At 38.7% G+C, this 25,011-nt stretch overlaps 1 protein-coding gene across 3 annotated transcripts in view; it reads left to right on the top strand.

The window, feature by feature from the left end:
• The window catches only part of LOC132396076 (lissencephaly-1 homolog), a 105,699-nt gene extending 85,513 nt beyond the window's left edge, over nt 1–20,186 (top strand). For all 3 annotated transcript variants that reach the window (XM_059973458.1, XM_059973460.1, XM_059973459.1), the window contains 3 exons: nt 10,035–10,136; nt 10,568–10,724; nt 15,822–20,186. In XM_059973458.1, the coding sequence (XP_059829441.1) occupies nt 10,035–10,136; nt 10,568–10,724; nt 15,822–15,895 (333 nt within the window). In that variant the 3' untranslated portion in view covers nt 15,896–20,186. The remainder of the gene's footprint in view (nt 1–10,034; nt 10,137–10,567; nt 10,725–15,821) is intronic.
• Nucleotides 20,187–25,011: the final 4,825 nt, after the last annotated feature.

Here is a 25,011-nt window from a genome sequence, read left to right as displayed (position 1 = left end):
AGCCTCCACCACCATCCCTGGCAAGTCATTCCAGGCACTTACAACCCTCTGTTTTTTTAAAAAAAACCTACCCCAATATCTCCCCTAAACTTCCCTCCCTTAATTTTGTACATATGCCCTCTGGTGTTTGCTGTTGGTGCCCTGGGAAACAGGTACTGACTATCCACCCTATTTATGCCTCTGATAATCTTGTAGACCTTTATCAAGTCGCCTCTCATTCTTCTACGCTCCAAAGAGAAAAGTCCCAGCTCTGCTAACTTTCATATGACTTGTTCTCCAAACCAGGCAACATCCTGGTCAATCTCCTCTGCACCCACTCTATAGCTTCCACATCCTTTCTATAATGAGGTGACCAGAATTGAACACAATACTCTTTTTTTTATTAGTTTTTTTATACATTTTCTACATAAGTACAGATAAAAAAACCCTAGATCAAAATGAAAAACATTGATACAGTGCAAAAATAAATGTACAATAACAATATGATACAAAGAAAGATAATTGAGAAAGCACCCAAATTGAAGACAAGTAAAATTAGTATCCTCCCCAAGCCCCGCAACACCAAAAAAACCCCAGACCAACCACAACACAATATAGAGAATATAAATCAGAACAATCAAACCCCCAAAGCTGTAAATACACTTAGCAACAGAAGATATTAATACCTATTACCAAAAGAAAAAGGAGCTGAAAGCAAGGGACCTTAGTTAAGAGGCAGGTTATGAAAGTACTCAATAAAAGGTCCCCAGACCTTATGGAATTTTAAATCCGAATTAAGAACTGAATAATGAATTTTTCCAAGGTCTAAGCAGGCCATAATATCGTTAAGCTATTGAGCATGTGTGGGCGGGCAACATCTCTCCATCTAAGGAACACAATACTCTTAAGTGCGGTCTCACCAGAGATTAATTGTAGAGTTGCAACATGACCTCTCTACTCTTGAACTCAATCCCCCTGTTAATGAAGCCTAGCATCCCATAGGCCTTCTTAACTACCCTATCAACCTGAGCAGTGACCTTGAGGGATGTATGGATTTGAACTCCAGGGTCCCTTTGTTCATCCACACTCTTAAGTAACTGACCATTAATCCTGTACTCAGTCTTCTAGTTTGTCCTTCCAAAATGCATTGCCTCACACTTGTCTGGATTGAACTCCATCTGCTATTTTTCTGCCCAACTCTACAGCCTGTCTATATCTTCTTGTAACCTTCGACTACCTGCAGCTCCATCCACAACTCCTCCAATCTTCGAATCATCCGCAAACTTAATCACCCATCCTTCCGCCTCTACATTCAGGTCATTTATAAAAATCACAAATAGCAGGGGTTCCAGGATAGATCACTGTGGCACACCACTAGTCACTGACCTCCAGGCAGAGTACTTTCCTTCCACAACTACCCTCTGCTTTCTTCCTTTAAGCCAATTTTTTATACAAACAGACAAGTTTGCACATCCCATGCCTGATGACTTTCTGGATGAATCTCTCATAAGGGACCTTGTCAAATGCTTTGCTAAAGTCTATGTAGACCACATCCACTGCCCTACCCTCATCAATGTCTTTTGTTACCTCTTCAAACTCAATCAGGCTCATGAGGCACGATCTTCCCTTCATAAAGCCATGTTGACTATCCATGAGTAGACTGTACTTCTCCAAATGCTCGTAGATCCTATCCTTAAGAATCCTTTCCAGTAGTTTGCATACCACCGACATAAGACTCACCGGTCTATAGTTCCCAGGTTTCTCCCTATTAACTTTTTTAAACAAGGAAACTGCATTTGCCATTCTCCAGTCCTCCAGCACTTCACTTGCAGCCAAAAAGATTCAAAGACCATAGCTATGCTCCTGCAATTCCCACAACAACCTGGGGTGTATCATATCCAGCCTTGGGAATTTGTCAATCTTAATGTTTTTAAGAAGATCCAGCACTACTATTTCCTTAATCTCCACATTGTCCAGTACACAGGCCCGCTCTACTTCGACCTCATCCTGATCAAGATCCTTTTCACTTGTGAATACTGAAGCGAAGTATCCCCAACCTCCTCCACTTCAAGGCACATGTTGCCCTCTTTATCCTTTAGTGGTCCCACCTTCATTCTCGTCATCCTCCTATTCTTCACATGCACATAGAATGCCTTGGGTTCTCCTTACTCCTACATGCCAAGGCCTTCTCATGCCCCCTTGGAGCTCTCCTAAGTCCTTTCTTTAGCTCCTTCCTGGCTACCCTATATTTCTCATAAGCCCCTCCTACTTCCTGCTTCTTATATCTAACATATGCTTCCTTTTTCCTCTTGACGAGTTGCCTCACATGTTTCATCAGCCACGGTTCCCTTTTCCTACCATTTTTTCCTTGCCTCAGTGGGACAACCCTATCCTGAACCCAGCTCAAGTGGTCCCTAAACTTTTCCCACATTATTTACGTGCTTTCCCCTTTGAACATCTGTTTCCAATTTACTCTTGCTAGTTCCTGCCTCATCCCTTCAAAGTTAGCCCTTCCCCAGTTAAGCACTTTAACATTTCATCTGATTTTATCCCTTTCCATAGCTATGCTGAAGCTAAGGGAGTTGTGGTCACTCTCACCAAAATGCTCCCCCACCAAGAGGTCTGTCACCTGACCAGGTTCATTACCCAGAACTAGATCCAGTATAGCCTCTCCTCTCGTCAGCCAGTCCACATACTGTGTCAGGAATCCTTCTTGAACACACCTGACAAATTCAGTCCCATCTATCCCCTTTGCACTCAGGAGGTGCCAGTCAATATGAGGGAAGTTGAAATCACCCATAACTACTACCCTGTATTTCCTGCAACATTCTAAAATCTGCCTGCTTATCTGCTCCCTGGTGTCCTGAGGACTATTTGGGGGCCTGTAGACTACTCTCAGCACAGTGATTGATCCCTTCCTATTTTTGACTTCCACCCACACTGACTCAGTGGACAGTCCCTCTGCAGTGTCCTCCCTTTCTATAGCCGTGATAATATCCCTGACCAGCAATGCCACTACCCCTCCCCTTTTCTACCTCCCATCCTATTCCTTTTAAAACACCTGAACCCTGGGACCTGCATCATCCAATCCTGCCCTTCCTCCAACCAAGTTTCAGTAACGGCCACAACATCGTAGTTCCACATACTATTCCAAGTTCATCCTCCTTGTTCCTAATACTCCTAGCATTGAAATAGACACATTTCAACCCCTTTAACTGGCTACAATTATGTTATGTCCCCTGCCTGTCCTTCCTCATCAACTCAGAACTCTTAGCATCATGCCCTTGTCCTTCTATCTTAATCCCTGCATTCACGTTCTGATTCCCACCCCCCGCCAAACTAGTTTAAACCCTCCCCAACAGCTCTATCAAAACTGCCCACCAGGATATTGGTCCCCCTGGGATTCAAGTGCAACCCATCTTTTTTGTACAGGTCACACCCACCCCAAAAGAGGTCCCAATGATCCAGAAATCTGAATCCTTGCCCCCGCTCCAAGCATTTATCCTTCACTTCATTCTATTCCTGTTCTCACTGTCGTGTGGCACAGGCAGTAATCCCAAGATTACTACCTTTGAGGTCCTGCTTTTCAACTTCCTTTCTAATTCCCTGTAGTCTTTTAGGACCTCTTCCCTTTTCCTACCTACGTCATTGGTGCCATTATGTACCACGACCTCTGGCTGTTCTCCCTTCCACCACAGGATATCTTGGACGCGATCAGAAACATCCCTGGCACCTGGGAGACAAACTACCATCTGAGTTTCTTCCCTGCGTCCACAGAATCGCCTGTTTGAACCCCTGACTTTTTCCTCAAAGAATTCCTACAGATTTGTCAGGCAAGATTTCCCCTCAAGAAAACCATGCTATATTTAGCCTACATTAGCATGTTTCCAAGTACACCGAAACCTTATCCTCAATAATTAATTCTAACATCTTGCCAACCACTAGAGTGAAGCCAACTGGCCTATAATTTCCTGTTTTATGCCTCCCTCCCTTCATTAAAGAATGAAGTGACATTTGCAATTTTCCAGTCCTCTGAAACCATTCAGGTATCTAGTGATTATTGAAAGATCATTATTAATGCCTCCGCAGTCTCTTAAGCTCCCTCTTTCAGAACCCTGGGGTGTAGTCCATCTGGTCCAGGTGACTTGTCTACATTCCGACCTTTCAGCTTCCCAATCACCTTCACTTTAGTAATAGCAACAACACTTTTGTCCTGACTCACTGGAATTTCTGGCATACTGTTGGTGTCTGCCACAGTGAAAACTGGTGCAAAATACTTATTCAGTTCTTGCACTATTTCTTTGTTTCCCATTACTACCTCTCCAGCATCTTTTTTCAAGGTCCAATTACCACTCTTTTATTCTTTATTTACCTGAGGTGGGGGGGGGAACATGTGTATCTTTTATATTATTGTTTAGCTTAACTTCATACTTCATCTTTCCTCTCCTTATTGGTTTGTTAGTAGCTTTCTGTTGGTTTTTAAAAGCTTCCCAATCCTCTAACTCCCACTAATTTCTGCTATTTTATATGCCCCTTTTTTTTTGCTTTTATGATTTCTTTGACTTCCCTCGTCAACCACATTGGATCTTCAGACTAACTCCCAGGCAAATGGTACATAAGGCAGATACACTAGAGCCCTGCAATGGCACCCCAAGTGCTTAACTAAGGGTACATGCACTGTGCACTCTTGTACAGGGAGCTTGGCATGAACTTCTGCCCTCTGACTATTTTTAGTCCTTTTGAGGTTGCCTTGTCCTCCAAGCTGCTGCAAGGCAAGCTTTCCAGCCCCTTGCCGTTTTCTCTTGTCATCTTCTATTTGATGTGATGATAGATGTTCATGTGCTCTCTACCCTCTTTGTATGACTATACAGTTCTCACCTGCCTAGAGATAGCTTCATGTTTTGAGGACAGTGCAAGGGAAAATATTTGGGCTATGGAGCAATGTAACACAAGAGGTGACAGTAACTTTCACCACATCCAACAAATGAAAGAAGCTGTAGGATCCAGATGGTCTCCGAATAAGACCAACTGCTGTCCAAAACATGCCTGCCATAGCACAGCCCCAAGTCACATATCTCAGTGCTGTGTGGTTGGACACACTCCTCAGTATGCACAACACCAGCCAATGATAGTCTTTCAACCCTGGGATGCAGGTGACTCATTGCTTTGAGGACACCAGTAGAGGGCAGACATTTGGGCCAAATTCTTGATGCTGCATGGCACAGCATTGCTGAAGGCAAGGGTTTACACTTGGGTTCTTGACAAAGTAGTCGTGTCCATAATGTATGTTTTTATACATAATGACCCAGTGTTGATTCAGTTTGTGTTGTTAATGCGAACACATCCTGCCATTTTGGTCCAGTATAGTATAAGGTATGCATCAGTTTAACATTCTCACCTGACACCTATGCTAGTCTGTCTTTATACTGTTTGGCTACTATCAGTTTGCGTTGAACTCTGAAAATTTAATTATCCTCCCAAATCAATTCTTAGCAGAATTGAAACTCATTCAATGCAGCAGAAGGTTACTCTCAGGTTGTTTCTTTATTTGATTGATCAGTGTTAAATGATAAGTGTTAATGAAATCAACCCAAAATTAATAGGCTTTTTGTGAAAGGTCTTCTCCATCAGATCCTTTTGACACTACTGTTTTGTTAAGCCATTTGAATGCAGTTACATGCTGTTTTGCCCAAAGGTAATCAAAGGTCAGTGTGATTGACAGCTAATGACCTCCAACACTGAAGTAAATCTTCTTGTATGATTAAGCCTAGACACAATAAAAAGCTTCCTTGAGCTTCCCACAACAACAATTGGAAAATTTGGAGAGTAGTGCAGTCTTTAAAAACTACAACATATGAAAATATCAAATTTTGATTGCTCATTCTAGTTTTCATTATTTAATATGGGAAGCTGGCCATATTTGATCTGCTTAGTAATATGAACCTTATAGCATAATAAACTTTTGAATATTTAAAATAGCTTTTAACAGAATTTGAATTTTTAAGTTTTGTTAATGAAATCATGATTATGTAATTGAAATGCTGTTGATTTGTGCCTCATTTTCTGATTAACGTCTACCTTAGTATTCTTAATAGTTTTTTAATGAGTGTGTGGAGGCACTTAAATGTTGCAAATTTCCCCAGTGGTTCTTCTGGCCATAATTTCAGAAGGTTGATTGACAAAGGAGTTTCCCAAGGTTGAATATCAGTAGAATGCCCCTGAGGAAATGTCTAAAGGATGATTTTCTTTTGCTGGTAACTGATTATTTTTCTCAATAATTAATAAAATTGCTTCCTTAATATATTGGTTGTAATTTAAGGATTGGCATTGAACCTGAATCTGAGGTGTCAAAGCCAGGAGACTTTGCCATTGAATGATTCGCCCACATCATAGAATCATAGTGTAATACAGCATAGAACCCGTTTCTTTTGGCCCAACTTAGCCATGCTGGTCATGAAGCCCATCTAAATTAATTCCATGTGCCTGAGTTTTGGCCTATATTTTCATAATACTTTTCTATTGATGTATCTGCCTAAACCACTTACTCAGACAACTCATTTCATATACCTATCACTCTCTGCATTAAGTGCCCATCAGGTCCCTTTTGAAATCCTCTCCCCTTATGCCCTCTAGGTTTTATTTCTTTTCACTGAGAAAAATACTGTGCACTCCTATATTTCCCATTTTTTCAGCAACATAATTTGAATTCACAGCTTAATTTTCCACTAGAATGCTAGCAGCATCAAGGTCCATTGCTATTGGCCTCTCAATTTCTCCAATTGCTTACTGAGTATAGATCATGGAAGTATTCCCACCTAAGCATTGGGAATACTGAAGTTCCATCACAATCTCTCCATCAGCCAGTGATTCAACTCACACCCTAATGGTGAAACTGTGCCAGACTATTTGAATTTAGCTGTCATAGCTGCTGATGTGTCCATGCATCTGTGCCATCAGAAAGATTCTTGCTTGCCTCCGGTTATCAGCTGCAGAAGGTTTCATCTATGACTTTATCACTTTGGCTATTTCAGTGTGTTTGGAACTGGCTTTCTTTATTTTACTCTAAATGTGTACTTCCCATTACACCTGCTGGCATTTAGGGCAGCAATGAAGGTCTGCCAGGTCTGTCCTTGGCCAGTATACCATCGCACACAGATGTAGAAGGATTCTTTATTGCTGTTTCTGTAACAGTATTGTTTGGCCAGTCAGGGTTGTTAGCCCTGAGCTGAACTGGTAGACTACTCTTAGTCAGGCCTCTACCATTTGACCTGTTTGGCATGGGTGATCCAACCAACAGCCAAAGCATAAAACATAGCTCTCTGGGTCATTTAGGGACAAAAGCCACCAAACCACAACAAACGTGTAGACGTCCAAAACTTGCACTTTTCTATTTATAAATCACCCTTGCTAGCTTAACTTGTGTCAGTTCCTCATTGGATGTGTATTTTTAAAAGTCTTATCTTTGTTTTCAAGTTAATCCATGAATTCAGCTCTGTCCATTTTTTTAAGCTCCTTCAACGTAAAAGTTTCTGTTATATTTCTGTCATGAACTTGTTTGCTCCTCATCCAATGGCTGTTCTTCCTGGTGCCAAGGCTGAGGTCTAGAATTTCTTATACAAACATTTCATTATCTCTACCTCTGCATCCTCCTTGAAGATCATTAAGACATAGAAGCAGAATTAGACCATTTGGCCCACTGAGTCTGTTCTGCCATTCAATCATGGCTGATCCTTCCCCCCCCCCCCCCCCAGCCCCACTTCCTGGCCTTCTCCCCGTAACCTTTGATGTCATGTCCAATCAAGAACCTATCAAGCTCTGCCTTAAATACACCCAAAGACCTTGGTTTTAATCTCAAAAGCAAACATTTACTCAGTTCTTTTTTCTAGATGACACATTTTCTGTTCTGAATGCTGAAATAAAGCACCAGGACATTTTGCTATGTTGAAATTTCTATAAATGGTAACCCTTGGCTCTTTGTGGGAGAACTTGATCTAGTGCAGAGTACTTGTGCTTTCACAGTATCTTTGGTATTAATATGAAAATCTTACAATAAGGAGACTACATTTTGAGAATTATATCACCACATGTCTAGCAATGGTGAATGTATAATAAAACCTGTTTTTAGCATTGATTACCAATTTTTGTATTGATCTGAGAAAAAAATATGCCTGTAATATATTACATGCAATGTTCAGTAAAAATTGACCACACTCACCTTCCCCACCTCCCCACCCCAGTGTTTCTTTTGAGTCTGGACTCCCAAGCAAGCCCACTTATACACAACATACTATCAGAACCGTATATTCAGCTACAGAGATCTTGTTCTTTTAACCTCTCTCACTGCATTCTTAATTTAATGCTCCTTCATACCCCTCTGTATGCTCGTTTTGAAGCACTCTTTGTGTAAAATCTAATTAAGATATGAAGTTTGCTGTTTTGCTTCTAAAAAATCAGAATCAAATAATGTTTTAATTTCCCCATTCTAGAATTGCAAACAAAATCAAGTTGATATGCAATAGGATTTGATTCACAAAGGATTCGAGAGTAATTCAATTGAGATCCTTTTTATAGTTGTGCATCTGATTGCTCTGTGCATTTTATTCCTGTCAATGAATATGTTATGACTCCCACTGTGGGTATCACCCTTTCACATTGTTAGCTGAATTGCTTCTTCCATTTAGGGTATGTATAAGAAGTTAATTTTAGATTTTTGTTTGTTTTTGCGAGTTAAATTTCACATTTATGTAAGCTGTTATTTTCTGCCTGGGTTAATAGTTTCGGGGGGAGGGGTTGGTCATTGTTATAATAATATATAGTTTCATGCCCTACTTGTTTGATTCATGGGATGTAGGACTCAGTAGAAAAACTAATTTTATTTCCCATTCCTTATTGAATTTGGGAATGTCGTCCACTTCAAGTACCGTGGTTATAAAGGCAACAGAACTTCCACGGTATAGTAAAATTAGAAGTTTCAGAATTTTAGTGACAATAAATGAATGGCTATGCAGTATTTAGGAAATGTATTTCAAATGCTTCAGAGGGTAACTTGCAGAGAGAGCAGCAGTTTGGTAAAGTATAAGCATTTGGATCAGCCGTTTAGCCAAACTGATGGCTTTGATTGAAAATTACAGTTGTTAAAGGAATGCAGATATTCTCCATGAAGCTGATAATCTTGTGTATTGTAGAACTTTGCTTGCTATTTTTAAAAAGACTATAATTTTTTTAAGCTTTTAAGAACTTGTTCTTTTTCTCGTGAACATTTTTGCCTTGACTTTACAAGTAACCCTCACAATACTACCATTTGGGTAACAGAACTTTAACCTTACAGAATTCACAATCGGCACTCAAAATTTTGAGAAATGAAATAAAATTAAATTTCAGTGTTTTTGAGTGGGAAGTAAATAAACCAACACAATATAGTTGCATCATGTTTCTTGATGCATGTGCAGACAACACAGATTTGTGTTCCATAAATATGGACAGTTCTTTCAGAAATGCTCAACCCCCCTCAACTCTCATTTCTTAACACAAGGATTACCTGCAGTATACACTTTGTAAGGAGACTTGTATATATGTTTTGCTAAGCACAAATGTGATCATTAATAGCTGTGCAAACATATGGATTAAAACAAAAAACTGCAAATAATACATGTCCCTATATACATTTAGTTAATATGAACTTGAGAGCCTGTTACATTTTGAAACCATTCAACAGCAAAAAATGAAAGTGCAAATAACAAAACACTAATTGGGCTCAGTTCAGTAGCCCTGGATCACCACCTAGATTCCTCAGCACTAGATGATCCCTATTTGTCTTGTCAGTCATCTTCAAATTTGCAGATAACATTGAAAGACAGTTGTCCTCAACTATGAAGGCATGCCATTCAGTTGACTACTTAACCTTGCCTAATATGACAAATAGAAAGTATTTATCCTTGGTGTAAGTAAGGTCATCTGAAAAGTAAATTTGGCCAGTAATATAATTTTGCAAATATATTGTTGAACTAATAAGACATTTTGCTTTCTGTAACACCTTCAATTCCTACCATTTCTAGACTAAAAAGAGTGGCAAGCCTGGACCTTTCCTCCTGTCAGGATCCAGAGACAAGACAATTAAGATGTGGGATATTAGCATTGGAATGTGCCTTATGACACTGGTGAGTAGATGTCATCAGTTAAAATACATAATCTTTTCATTGAAATATTTATATATAGTTAGCAGGTAAGTTCAGGATCTGTTTGGTTTCTTTTGGTATTCTATTTTCATCCTTGTTGAATAACCTGTGATTAGCTTCATTTTTATTGAATTTTTATTAGTTTCACATATCTTAGGATGCTTTCTTGAACAGCGCAATTATGATCATAAGTTCATATTAGAAAAGTTTAAGTTACATTACTTTTAAAGTAAATGGTGCACACTACCTCCAGTTCAAAAGGTTAAAAAAATCACAAATGGAATAAGATATAAATCCTCCTTTTGTGTATCAACAGATTTTTAGTCTATGGTCATTCATAAGAGATAGTCCTAGCAGTGTGTTGGTAGATTTCAAAGTGGTAAATCATCTAATGATGTTTCTATTAAACATAGGTTGGCCATGATAACTGGGTACGTGGTACCCTGTTTCATCCTGGAGGAAAGTTTATTGTGAGCTGTGCCGATGACAAAACTATTAGAGTCTGGGATTACAAGAACAAACGGTGCATGAAGACCCTGAATGCACATGAACACTTTGTTACCTCTCTTGGTATGTATAATTTAGAAGCCTTTGGTTAGTTTTCATGGCATAATAAGATTTTCTGAAATGATTAGAGAATATTACTGCATTGTTTTTGCTTGTTACTTCAGTGTTTGTATATTAATAAAAGCTTTTGAAATGCAACCTTTTTTGTATAAAATATTTAGGAAAAAAATCAATTATTTTAATATACTTGGATTAGTCTAGAAGAGACTTGGGTCTGTTGGAGACTGGTCTTTGGCATTAGATGTGTGTATAGTGCTTGCACATTCTTCCTGTGACATCAGGACTCTGGCTTCTTGATGTATACCAAAGACCTGTCAGTTGTTAAGTTAATTGACCACTATAAATTGCATCTAGCTTTTGAGTGATTGGGAAGTGATGAGTGAGAATAGTGCAGGATATATTGAATTTTTTCAAAAATTAGTAATGTTTCTCTACTTCTGCTTTAAAGCTGATTGGATATTGGTGAAGATAGGTTTCAGAATCAAAAAGAATCACAAGGGTAGCAATCAATTCAGCGTGCTGAGAGAGGAGAGGAAGGTGTTTCTGGGGGCAGCAATACATCAAAAGGCTTCATTGTGCAAACTGGTTAAAGGAAAGGTGGAGGCAGGGTAACCCTACTGCTCTGGGGGAGAAGAAGGTTCAGAGCAGAAACGTGGGGAATACAAGATTGAGAACCAAGTATAATGTAAGGGAAGCATGATTATGAAAAAAAAAGACTTCTTGGAAGTACTGGTGTGGATGTTGTCCAAGAATACAAACTATATTGATTACAGAAATGTTGTTTCCAGCTAAAAGCAATCAGTAGCATATAGGTCAGAAGCATTTCTCTAAGGTGCTTTGCAGAAGGAAGCCATTCACAAATAGAAAAATTGAGTCAGAAAACAGGAAGTAACTGACTAACTATGGGGAAGAGTAGAGAAACTGGGAAATTGATACAGATTTTTCCAAAAGGGCAAAAAGAGATCTAGGCTGAGAGGCAGAATGATAAAGATCCTACATACAGCTGCACTAGGTAAGGTTAGTGGTTGGGACAAATGTAAGGTGGAAGAGGAAGCCATTATTTTTGTTAAAACAGTAGGATAAAATGCATTCTGCCTCCATACTTTTTAAAACAATACTCTGTGAAATGCAGGTTGTGCCTTACAAGCCTGATTTGAACTTTTTTGAGGATGTGACTAAACACATTGAAGATAGAGCAGTAGATATGGTGTATATAGATTTCAGCAAGGCTTTTGACAAGTTACCCCATGCAAGGCTTATTGAGAAAGTAAGGAAGCATGGGATCTAAGGGGACATCACTTTGGGGGTCCAGAACAGGCTTGCCCACAGAAGGCAAAGAGTGATTGTAGACAGGTCATATCCTACATGGAGGTCGGTGACCAGTGGTGTGCCTCAGGGATCTATTTTAGGACCCCTACTTTTCGTGATTTTTATAAATGATCTGGATGAGGAAGTGGAGGGATGGATTAGTAAATTTGCTGATGGCGCAAAGGTTGGGGTTGTTGTGGATAGTGTGGAAGGCTATCAGAGGTTACAACGGGACATTGATAGGATGCAAAAAGGGTCTGAAAAGTGGCAGATGGAGTTCAACCCAGATAAGTGAGATGGTTCATTTTGGTAGGTCAAATATGATGGCAGAATACAGTATTAATATTCTTGGCAGTGTAGAGGATCAGAGGGATCTTGAGTTCCGAGTCCATTAGACACTCAAAGCTTCTGAGCAAGTTGATTCTGTGGTTAAGAAAGCATATGGTGCATTGGCCTTCATCAGTCATGGGATTGAGTTTATGAGCTAAGAGGTAATGTTACAGCTATATAGGACCCTGGTCAGACCCCACTTGGAGTACTGTGCTCGGTTCTGGTCATCTCATTACTGGAAAGATGTGGAAATCATAGAGGAGATTTACAAGGATGTTGCCTGGATTGGGGAGCATGGCTTATGAGAATAGGTTGAGTGAACTTGTTCGTTTTTCCATGGAGTGACAGAGGATGAGAGGTATATAAGATGATGAGAGGCATTAATCATGTAGCTAACCAGAGACTTCTTCCCAGGGCTGAAATGGCTAGCATGAGAAGGCACAGTTTTAAGGTGCTTGGAAGTAGGTTCAGAGGAGATATCAGGGGTAAGTTTTTTACACAGAGAGTGGTGGTGAGTGCGTGGAATAGGCTGCTGGCGACAGTGATGGAGGCGGATACGATAGGGTTTTTTAAGAGACTCCTGGACAGATGCATGAAGCTCAAAAATGGAGAGCTATGGGTAACCCTAGGTCCTTTCTAAGGTTAGGACATGTTTGGCACAGCTTTGTGGGCTGAAGGGCCTGTATTGTGCTGTAGGTTTTCGATGTTTCTAAAAAGTGTGTTTGTCTTCCCTATGTATAGAGGAGCAATATATTGAAGTTCTTTTGTAAACACCCATTCACCAATGTGCTTCAGGGGGAGGAAATCTGTCTGGTCTGGTCTGGCTTACATGTGACCTAAAGCCACTCCGTTTTATAAACACTGCCCAGAGGTGCTTAGGGAAGGGCAATAAATGCTGTTCCATGTGAAAAATGAATATTTGGGGAAGGTGGAGAGAGAGAAGAGAATTGTCCTCCAGCCCATTGTTGCTCTAGATTTCAGCATCTGCAGTTTCTTGTGTCTCTGGATATATTAACCACTTGTTAGGATAGCAGCATCAATTACATTTGTTGCCAAACATTTGAGTGTTGAAGCAAGTAATTTGGGTATCTAAATGATAATGGGTCAAACATGTACTTCCCAGTGGACCCAAGCACACCTGTGGAGAGCTGCAAAGATCTGACAACATTTACTGAATTTGTTGGATCAATCTTTCAATACGTTCTTGAATCCAAACAAAATATTACTACTTTTCCTACCCAGCTGCTCAGTTTGTTTTTGAAATCTTTCCTCAGTGAGCAAATTTAGTATTTGATATCTGTCTACTCAGTTTCTCCTGCAAGTCTTGGTTGTGAGAAATATACTTACATGTGAATGCAAGCCTCAAATTAACACCATTCATTGTTGCATGAAGATTGCTGGATTATAGATAGGGTGGAACTATTACCAATGGATGATATCATCTACTTCTTACCAGAACTTTTAAGTATGCTTGAGATTTAACACCTACTTCAAGTTTTCATAGAGGCACATAAAGATTTAGATTTTCACTGTTACTTCATATTCAAATTTAATTTTGCAAGTTGCTTTTTTTGCTCATTTTAATCAGTTTTTTTGGATAAGTAATGTTTTCATCCATTGTGCTAATCATTTATTGTTAGTACATCTCTTATCTGAAATGCTTGGAATCAGAGGTGTTTTGGATTTCTTCAGATTTTGGAATAATTGTGTCTATATTTTGAGATACCTTAGGGATGGGGCCCCAAGTCTATAAATACAAAATTCATTTATATTACATATACAGCTTATGTAAAGCTGGTGCAAGGCTCATAGAGTGAACAGTCTGCAGTTGGAGCATAGTCTGAGATGATGGAACTGAGTCCTCCACAGACTGTCAGTTTAAAACCATCCTCGCCACATCTGTTCCCAGGTTACAGCATTGTGGTTGGCTTCATATCCACCATCTATTTCAAACAGCTTCCCTGTCCACAGGGTCTAGTTTTATATTTTTAATAATTTTGTGCATGTAACAATTACCTTTAAAAACAATTGTGATAGGTCTTTGCTTGTTTCATGATCAGCATACCATTAAGCACCATACGTTTACTCTGACGCTGATGAATCCACTTTTTCAGAACATGGTCGAGATTATTTTTCACTTTATGCAGTGTTTTTCTATTTTTCATTAACGTCTGCTCATATGTGAAGTCATTTCTCAACTGTCTGTGGTGCTCAGTGATGTTTGCATCACCTGAGAACCTTCCAAGTGCCTTGTGGAATTTTTCATTTGTGATGTCATGTTAGCGCTCAAAGATTTGGATTTTGGAGGTTTTCAGATTTGGGAATTTCAGATAAGGTGTACTCAATCTGTATCTGCACGTTGGTATTTTCAGGATTATTGTTTCATTTCAATAATTCATCCAGGCATTGTATGTTACAAAATTTTAAATATTCAACTTACTGCCCATTATACCGTTGACGTTTAGGGCAGCAATGAAGGTCCTCCATCTTTGGCGGTATTTAGGACTACTTTGTGACATTAGCTTCATCTTGGGTTTCACTACTGTCAGTCATGCAGCTTCCAGTTGGAGACTCAGGAATACCATTACAATCAGGTGTAGAAGAACTCTTCATTGTCATTTATGTAACAATTTTTTTTTACCAGTCACGGTTGTTAGCCCTGAGCTGAACCCCTGAACCTGGAGAACCAGTGGACCATTCTTAGTCTTGGACCTATTTAGTATGGCTATCTCTACGAAGAACCAAAACATAAAGCCCTGACTCCAACCAACGTAGCTCTTCATGTCATTGAGCCTCCAAACCACAGTGAGGCTGCAGTCCTCTTGGAGGTGAAATATTCAAGTTGAGTTTTATTTTTCCCCTTTCATGGAAAATTGAATTGCACAACACAATGAAATATCAGAGTTAATTATGAAATTTGAAATAATTGAAGACTTAAAGCAATCCCATCATAGGCCAGTGAGTGGGGAAAATTGGGAGCAAACCAAATTGAGAAGAGCAATTGTAAAACCACTCCTTGGACTCAAGAGAGAGTATTACTTGTAAATGTTAAGAATTTAGTAAATATAGAGATACAGAGTATAAATTCACAAGTTTTGAGCTGAATTAAGATCATAAGACATAAGAGCAGAATTAGGCCATTTGGCCCATCGAGTGATCCTTTCCCCCCCTCTATAGACCATAAGACATAATTAAAAATCAATATTAGTACAAATACCAATCAAAATAATGGAAGTAATGTTGATATTTATTTCAGAGAAGCTAGAATACAAAAGGTACAAAATTATACTTGAATCAATCAAAGCTGTATACAATTGTCCATCTAGTCTATTTGCTGTCACACCTCTGGATAAAATGTGCTGATTTTATGGTTGGGTGTGTCTCAGGTATGAGGAGATAAAATATTACATCAAATTCTTGATATTTTTGTCACTTCTATCTTATTGTCAATTTCTTCCACAGATTTCCACAAGACGGGTCCATTTGTTGTCACTGGAAGTGTAGATCAAACGGTAAAGGTCTGGGAGTGCCGCTGATAGAATTGATCTTCTGGTTTTTTTCTCCTTTCCCTCCTTTTCCCTGGCCTCACCACCCAAAATCCTACCCCTCCAGATGCACTCAATTACCATGGTTACCCATCCAGCTCTGTTTAATAACTATTGTCCTTTAATGTAAATTATTCTGGATGTAGATTGAGCTATTAAATGTTACACAAAAGTATTCATGCATGGTGAATCCGAATTGTATACTGTAAATTACATACGTTGTCTAGAAGTACCATAGGTAAAGAACAAGGGCTAGCATTGGTCATATTAGACCTGGAAAGCAGAAGTTGATTGGATAAGTAGGGCACTGAAAATGATTCTGAAATTAAATCAGCAGTGATGTTCTCAGTCATTGGAAATGGTCTTTAATTTCATTGTCATTTACGTCTGAAGCACACCAAATGTGCTGATTCTGTAATCCTTGAATCACTTTGTGTGGTACTAGGGCTTATTTAATGAGTGTGTAGGTGTGTTGTTCATAAATTGTCTACCATTCTATTAACTTTGCGTAAGTTCAAACCAATATCCAGTAAACTCTAAATAACAATGGGTAAATTCTGAAGACTATTGTTAGATCTCCCACTCTTGTTGAGATTAACATACACAAATAATTGCATGTTAAATTTGGGTTTCACTAATTAATAAATGAGACCATTTGTCTCTAAGCCCTTGTGCCATCTTCCAACCTTGAAATATAGTAACACTGATCACAAGGTCTGACTGGTGTTCGCTGAAGAAAACTCCTTCAAACATTTGGCCCCTACAGAAAGGTAACTGCCTTATGGTTACATGGATGGTTACATGGTAACTATTTTGAGAATCTTGGGTGACTGCTATCCAAGGATTACATTAACCAGTTCAGACTATACTGCATTTGAGCACTGACAAATTTATTTTGGTGCACATTGTTAACTTACTAGATTTGGTTGGACAGTACATAAGCTTTAAAACTGAAAAAAAATTTGTGTGAATACCTAACTTGCTTTTAAAAAATTGTTGCTTCTAATGATGAGCTCTGTAGCACCATTTTCCATAATAGACACATTGTGTTCATATGTTTTAAAAAGATAATTTAGTGACAAATATTCATCCCATTAAAAAGCCACTAAATATACCATGCTTTTAACTAGGATGCTTTTTTTGTTTTAAACTGAACATTTTTTTTGTAAATGTCTAGGGGGAAAAACATGCAGAAGTGAAATTTTGTAGTAACTATTGCAATTTGTTTTAAAGCTGTGTTTTATTTAAAACATATGAAAACCTTGTGCCTAATCCTATCAACACACCCTGCTTGAAGCAGAGGACACTTATTTAATGAAGGATGTACTCTACAACTTGAAATATTTAAAAGACTTAACTTTCCAGGACATAATGGTGTAAAAATATGCTTTGTAGAAGGCTATTAGCAGCATCAATCACTTAAACGGTGCTTTTGAATAACAAATCATTAAAAGGCCTTTTGTGCTTTTTTTTATAGTAAAATATGCACCGTGCTATCTTAAAATAGCTTGACTTTAAGCAATAGCCCAGTTTACAAGATGGTCAGTGAATTCATTTTGGAAACGTATTTGTTTTTGGTTTATACATGCAAAAATCATGGTGAACACCACCAGTTTGCCTGTCTCCCTGCCCCTAAATTTTCCATGAAAAATTTATAAAGTATCTGTGGATAAACTGGACTTTTCTCCTGGATTTTGCCTAAGTGTAGCCTATGAAGGAGCCAGTGTCGCAAGGAGGGGGAAAAGTGTAACTTAAAATGCCATATCAGCACTGGGAATTGCATCAAATTCTGCTTTGTCGTGTCCAATCAATGCAATTTCTTGTTCATTCTGGAGAGTGTGCAGTGATGTTTTGTGAATTTTGTGGCCACCTGCCATTGTAACTTACATAGTTCAATAGCAGTAACAGTAAAAGAGCCAGATAATTCCAGCATTGTGAATCTGTAAACATCGATTTTGGGAAGAACAATGTGCTCATTAGCAGTAATTCACAGTAGCTGCTGTAAATTACATGCAGTGCATCACGTGTAATGTTTTAAACTTGTAGTAATGAATGCAGTATGGTAATTTAGAGCTGCATTGGGTTAAGTTTCCAGTTGCCAATCAAAATTCTAATGAAGTTGGCCTTGACAAGCAAGTTGCTCTGTTCATCTGTGTAATTCTGCTTTCATTCTGGCCTTTGTGGCTCACTCTTTCCTACAAATCTATGATACATTGGTGCAGCAAAGTTATAGCACTAGCAGCAGTTATATATTGCTAGGTCTTTATCAACCAGCTAATGGCAAGCAAAGGATAACTAGAACCCAATCTGCTACTGGTTTGGTTGTGCTGTCTGGAAAGATGTCTTCAAAAGAATCTGGAAGTTGGTAATTTGGGCAGCTGCAACTATTACCTGCAAAAAAAAAACATAGTTACCCGACTGGAGTTGAATTCATATTTTCGGCACTTTTGTACCTGTTTGTTACAGCTATGTACTTCCCATATTGTCTCCTCCTAAACATTGAGAGCTGAAGTGTGTTATTTCAGTTACAGACATTCTATAATATATGCTTAATGAAATATCTCCTGGAAAAATAGATTTCAGCTCTGGTATTTAAGTAAGATTGCATTCTTTATTAGTTATTGTAACAAAAGTGCACATAACTGCCTACTAAGGCAAAATTGTTGAATAAACTCCCAACGTTTTTCCCTTTCCTGTGTTGAAAATATACAAATGTCAATTTATAATATTCTTCTAAGTTTCTGGACTTGGTTAAGAAGCTTCTTTGCTTTCAGAACTTGAACTTACTCTTGCATTGATCTTAATGGACAGAGTCTACTTATGGTCGCTATCTCTCCTGGCACCTTACAATGAAAGCAAAGTCTGTTCAACCAAACAACATACTGGCAGTTTATGGCACCAGAGTTATGTAATAGTCAAAAAATCCAGTCATATTTCAAGATTTTTTGCTGGTAATTTTTGTTAAAGCACTTTTTTGTCAAAACTTGACCTAGAATGGCACTCCTGTTGACTATTCTGCAATGAGTGAATGCTATCAAGTATATCAAAAATAAAGATTCAATGGTACGTTAATAATCCATGGTGGTGCTGTGAAGAACTTGAAACTGTAGTTGGAGCTCAGTTTAAAGTTTTTGCAACAATTTTAATTTAAGAAATGGTTAAAATATTATCTGAACAGGTGATAAAACTTGGTCAATCTTCGTTTATTTTTGACCTGTAATATTATTATATGTTTCTTACCTGTGAATTACAGTTCATTCCATTTCAGAGCGAGTAGAATTTTTCAATACAAAACCTGTCTTGACCAAAATTACTTTTTCTTTTCCTTTTTGTTCCAAAAATATGTACATAGGAAACATTTCTTATAAAGAGGAAACTGTTCTAAAATGGAATAACCCATGTTTTCACTTGGTAATGGAAAATAATAAAGCAAGAGCATCTTTAACTCAGTACACATTCCAGAAATTAGCCCTTAACTACCTGTGTGCCCCATTCCAAATCATGGTTTGCTTTAATATAAATCGCTTGAATATAGACTGGTTGAAACCATCTAGATTGATTTAGCCTTCACTGAAGTTGAATAAGAACTTGTACAGCATCTTGCACTTTAATATAACAAAAGAAAAACCGTCCTGCTTTCTTCAGCCGTGTATGGTGTGACCAATGCTATGTCCAAGGCACTAAACAAACCTAGTAGCTAGCAAGTGTAAGGGGCTATGGAGCACTGTAGTTTTGAAAGCTTGGTTATAGAGTCACCAAGCCCAGTCTACTGTCAGTATCCTGCTTCTCCTGTTTGCCTCTTCCTCTTTTTGTGAATTGCCTGGTTCAGACTCTTCTTAAATGGCCATTCCCACTGAAGCCATTTTTAACCCTTCAGACTCTGTTTTGTCAGCTAATTTACTGGCTGTTAATTGACCTTTGCCATTCCCACTGTATCATGTGATTGGCTGCTTTCTAGTCCTGCCTTTTCCCTCAGTGTTCCTAAGGTGTTCCTGAAGACCAGTAGTGAACCTCCAAGTAGACGTTGTACTCATCACTGACACTATGGCAAGAAGTAATTTTACAAGCAGAAGGGTGCAATTACAAGTACCAGGACTGTGAGAAGATAATTGAGCTATTGACACAGTACAAGCAATCAGTTAAGGAATGTATATACTGCTGTGTGTTTTACAGTAAGATTTGTTGCTATCAAACTGTGTAAAACAAGATTTATTCATGTTTTCTGCATATTAAAATCTTAATGTACCAATTGGTAAAGACTATTAAAATGCATACAAAACCACTGTGTTTTCTTCCCCCTTTCTCCTTGTGTGGTGGATCTTTTTTTTTTAACTAAATCCATTATTTCCAGGGGTTGAGGACCATACTGCTGCTTTTACAAATAAAACTTAGAAACAGAAAATGCTGGAAACATTCAGCAGTCAAAGCCAAGTTAATGCTACAGGTCACCAAGACCCTTCAGATTCCATTCAATCTAATGTTTTTAACTGTTTCTCCTTCCATGGGTGCTACCTGACCCGAATGTTTCTAATATTTTCTGGTTTTATTTCAGATTTCCAACATAAGTAATTTTAAATCTTATGCTGTACTGCATCATTGATGAAGATGCTAGCCCTCTTTACAGTGTTTCTGACTGGAAAGCATTTTTCTGATTATTGAGAAAATAAGATTGTCCTTGGATTCTCCCTCTGCAACAACCCTGTTCAGCATTGCCGAGTCCATAACAGTCATCTTGCATGATGTCTACTTAGGCTTGGAAGTCAGTGGTTATGGATTTGTCTCTGACAAGCTTGTATGTAGTTTGGTTTGCCACAATAAGAGCACCACTCTATTTTTTCAAAAGAAGGATGAAAGAAGCCAGTCGTGTGCATAACTTCCACATGAAAACTCAGTCTTCAGGTTGTCAGCATTGAAAATTGGGTATGAATCATCTTTTTCCACTTGTTCATCTCTGAAAGGTGAAATTGTAATACTGCTTAATAAATAATAGAAATGTATTTATTTTAGAACAAATTTAGTATGTGGGCTATTCAATTTGAGACTAGATTGATTCCTATTATCTAAAATTTCATAGATTAGTATTAAGTAATATTTTCATTTAGTAAAAATACAGTATGCATACATCAGGGAGGCTAGATGGTGATTTTAATTAGTATTAAACTGAGATTTCTTTTTAAAAACTGCTTCCCACTAAAGAATAGTTTATTTACAAATACCATATTCTGTGCAGCTATGGAATACACACATTGTCATTCTAAGACATAATAAAGGTGGACTGATGTCAATCATGAATGATCCATACAGACACTGACTTGAAGGTGTAACTTCTGATGAAGAAATGCTGTCATCCTTAAAATGTGTGCACATTCATTAAAAACTTACAGTTTGGGAAGACATTTTAAGCTGAAACCTTGCATTTTCAAAGGCCTGAAGTGCAATTTATTTTGAGGAGCCACATCTTAAAATGTGACTGACCACGTTCGGATGACAGATTTATATGTTTACACTTTCTGGTTTTTTATTACCATTAATTGTAAAGATTCCAGTATAAGTAACAATAAAGTTTCAGTTTTTTTGGAATAGAAATACTTCTGTGCTCCACCAGCTGGTAGTCTGGTATTTCCTTGAACTTTTAACTTACAACTAAATGAAACAATGGTGGATAATTGTACAGTAGTTTTGAGTTTGAAAGAATGTCTCAGTTGTCCTGCTGTGTACTTTACACAACGGGCTAAAATATTTTGTTGTTGATCATTGATTCTTCAGTTACTCAGTGTTTTGCTAATCACTGCAGATAATTAATATAAATAGTTACAAGAATCTACCATTCTTGCTTCCACTGGATCTTTAATAGAAGTATCATTTGAGGGGAAATGACAGCCTGGGGATGTTGCAATATAGTGCAATTTACAATCACATTTCTTATTCACTCATCTCATGTTAGCCTTGCAAGACAGGTCCCTTCAATGTGTTGTATTTTCCTGAAGTACTTGTCTGATGCTACCCATGATAATAGTGATTCTCATGCAAATAGATCTATTATTGTCATGTACTAAGGCACAGTGAAAATCTTTTATACCATTCGTTTAGATCAATTCATCACAATGGTGTATTGAGGTAATCCAAGTAAAACAATGGGTGCAGTTACAGAGTACATTGCAGACAGACAGTAAACTGCAAGGCCATAATGAGGTAAGGTCAAGAGCCCATCTCATCATGCTAGGGAACCATTCAATAGTCGTAACAAGCTGTCCTTGAGCGTTATGCTTCTCTTTATATGTTCTGCCCTGTGGGAGGGGTGAGAAGGGAGAATGTCTGAGATGGTTGCAGTCTTTAATTATACAGGGAGCTTAACTGAGATATTGAAGTATAGACACTGTCCATTGGGCAACACCAGTGTTCTTGGTTAAACCTAATACCATCTTGGCCAGAGCCTGAAGACATGTTTGGTGCAGAGGAAACCCAAACAGGAAATGCTTTGCCAGTTTAACTTAGCAATAGCATACTGTCTTTAGACTTGTGAGCAGACATATTATCTAAGCTCTTAGTGCAGAAATTGTTGAGTGAGGTATCTTCAAGATATTAAGTAATTAGCCTCATCTGTTTAAATGATGTAATTTGACATCCTGGCCAAAACCACCCACTGTTCAGATGACCATGTTTATTTGAACTAGGAACTAATCACCGTGAGCACAAGTATTCAATAGGCTCTACTTAGCAAATTATGCTACATAATGATTCATGGTTCTTAATTATTTAATGTCATTTCCAGTACACAAGTGTAAAGGAAAATGAAATAATTGTTTCTCTGGCTCCTAAGTAACACTAAAACCACAAGTTAAAGAATACAATAATAATAAAACAATATACACAAGATAGCTTGTATGCATAGATTGATTATATATCCATAAAGTGACGCTAGGCACAGGAATGTCTGTACACAAAGGGACTGGCAGGGACAATAAAGCAGTGGTGGTCGGGGTTGTGGAAGAGAGGTTAGTGGCTGGAGGTGTAACTGCTTGAGGAAAGTAATTATTTTTTAATGGGAGTGGGACAAATAATCCATCAGCAGGGTCGATGGAATCCTTCATGTTACTGACCCTTTTTGGTCACCTTCTGTATATACTGTGTTCTTGATGATTTGCTGCTGATGCAACCATTGTATCTACTATCACTGGTCTACTAACGACATTGTTAGTAGAATCTAAGATGGAGATTAGAGGGTGTAATGGAGCAAGATATGCCAGCTAGTTGAGCAGCGTCAGAGCAACAACCTTGCGTTCAACATCAGTAAGACCAAAGAGCTGACTGTGGACTTAAGGAATGGTAAGATGAGGGAACATGAACCAATCCTCACAGAAGGATCAGAAGTGGAGAGAATAAGCTATTTCAACTTCCTAGATGTCAAGAGCTCTAAGGATCTAACCTGGTCCCAACATATCGATGTAGCTATAAAGAAGACAAGACAGTGGCTATACTGTATTCTTTAGGAGTTTGGGGAGATTTGGTGGTTGTCACTTAAAACACTCAAGCTTCTACAGATGCCCCGTGGAGAGCATCCTAATAGAGTGTTTCACTGTCTGGTATGGGGGTGGTATTGTACAGGACCGAAAGAAGCTACAGAAAGTTGTAAAATTACCTCCATCTTTAGTACTAGCCTCAGGTGGTGCCTTAGAAAGATGACATCCAATATTAAGGACCCTCATCACCCGGGACATTGTTACTGTCAGAAAGGAGGTCCAGAAACCTGAAGGCAGACACTCAGTGATTCAGGACAGCTTCTTCCCCTCCGTCATCCAATTCCGAAATGGAGATTGAATGCAAGAAGACTAACTCATTTTTCTATATTATTTGTTTTTTGCACTTATTTTTAGTTTAACTATTTATTTTACATTTCAGACCCAAGGTGTAGGACACAGTAAACAGTGACAGGAAGGAGAAAGGGGTTAAGGAGCCAGTGCAGAGTACCCCTGTGGCCATCGCCCTCAACAACTGGTATATCACTTTGAATACTGTTGGGAGGGATTGACCTAACAGAGAAAAGTCAGTGGTCGGGTCTCTGGCATTGATTCTGGCTCTGGGCCTTGGAAGGGAAGAGGGAAAAGAAGCAAGCTGTGGTGATAGGGGATTCGTTAGAGGAACAGACAGGCGTTTCGGTGGACAACGAGATTCCTGGATGGTATGTTGCCTCCCGGGTGCCAAAGTCCAGGATATTTCAGATCAAGTCGTCAGCATGTTTGTGGGAGGGTGAACAGTCAGAAGGCGTGGGACATGGTTAGGATGAGTGATGAGGTTCTGCATAGGAGGTTCAGGGAGTTAGATGTAAGGATAGGCAGGGTTGTGATCTCAGGATGGCCACCCATGCCATGTGTTGATGAAGGCAGAACTAAGAAGATTATACAGCTTTGTATGTGTCTAAGAAGTTGGAGTAGGAGGGAGGACAGAAGATTTTGGGATTGGTCTCTGCTTCAGGGGAAGTTGGGACCTGTACAAAAGGGACAATTTGCACCTGAACTGGAGGGGGACTAATATCCTAGCAGGGAGGTTTATTCAGGCTGCACGGTGGGGTTTAAATGAGTGTTGAAGAAATAATAAGCAGTATAGACAAAGGGAAATTAGTTGATATTGTATACTAAAATTTTCAGAAGGCCTTTGACAAGGTGCCACACATGAGGCTACATGCCCATAGTATTACAGGAAAGATTCTAGCATGGATAAAGCAGTGGCTGATTGGCAGGAGGCAAAGAGTGGGAATAAATGGAACCTTTTTGACTGGCTGCTGGTGACTAGTGTTGTTCTACAGGTGTCAATGTTGGGACTGGTTCTTTTTATATTATGTGTCAATGATTTGGATGATGGAATTGATGGCTTTGTTAGAACATTTGCAAATGATATGAAGGTAGTTGGAGGTGCAGGTAGTTTTTGAGGAAGTAGAGAGACTACAGGAGGACTTAAACAGATTATGAAAATGGGCAAAGAAATAGATGGGATACAGTGTTTGGTCATGTACTTTGATACAAGAAATGAAAAGGTTAATTCTTTTCTAAATAGAGGGAAAATACAGAAGTGAATTGGGAGTCCTTCTGCAGGATTCCCTAAAGTTTGAC

The sequence above is a fragment of the Hypanus sabinus genome, chromosome 6, assembly GCF_030144855.1.
Source record: "Hypanus sabinus isolate sHypSab1 chromosome 6, sHypSab1.hap1, whole genome shotgun sequence".
Classification (NCBI taxonomy): domain Eukaryota; kingdom Metazoa; phylum Chordata; class Chondrichthyes; order Myliobatiformes; family Dasyatidae; genus Hypanus; species Hypanus sabinus.
The sequence above is the reverse complement of the archived record's forward strand: the minus strand, read 5'-3'. Positions and strand labels throughout refer to the sequence as shown.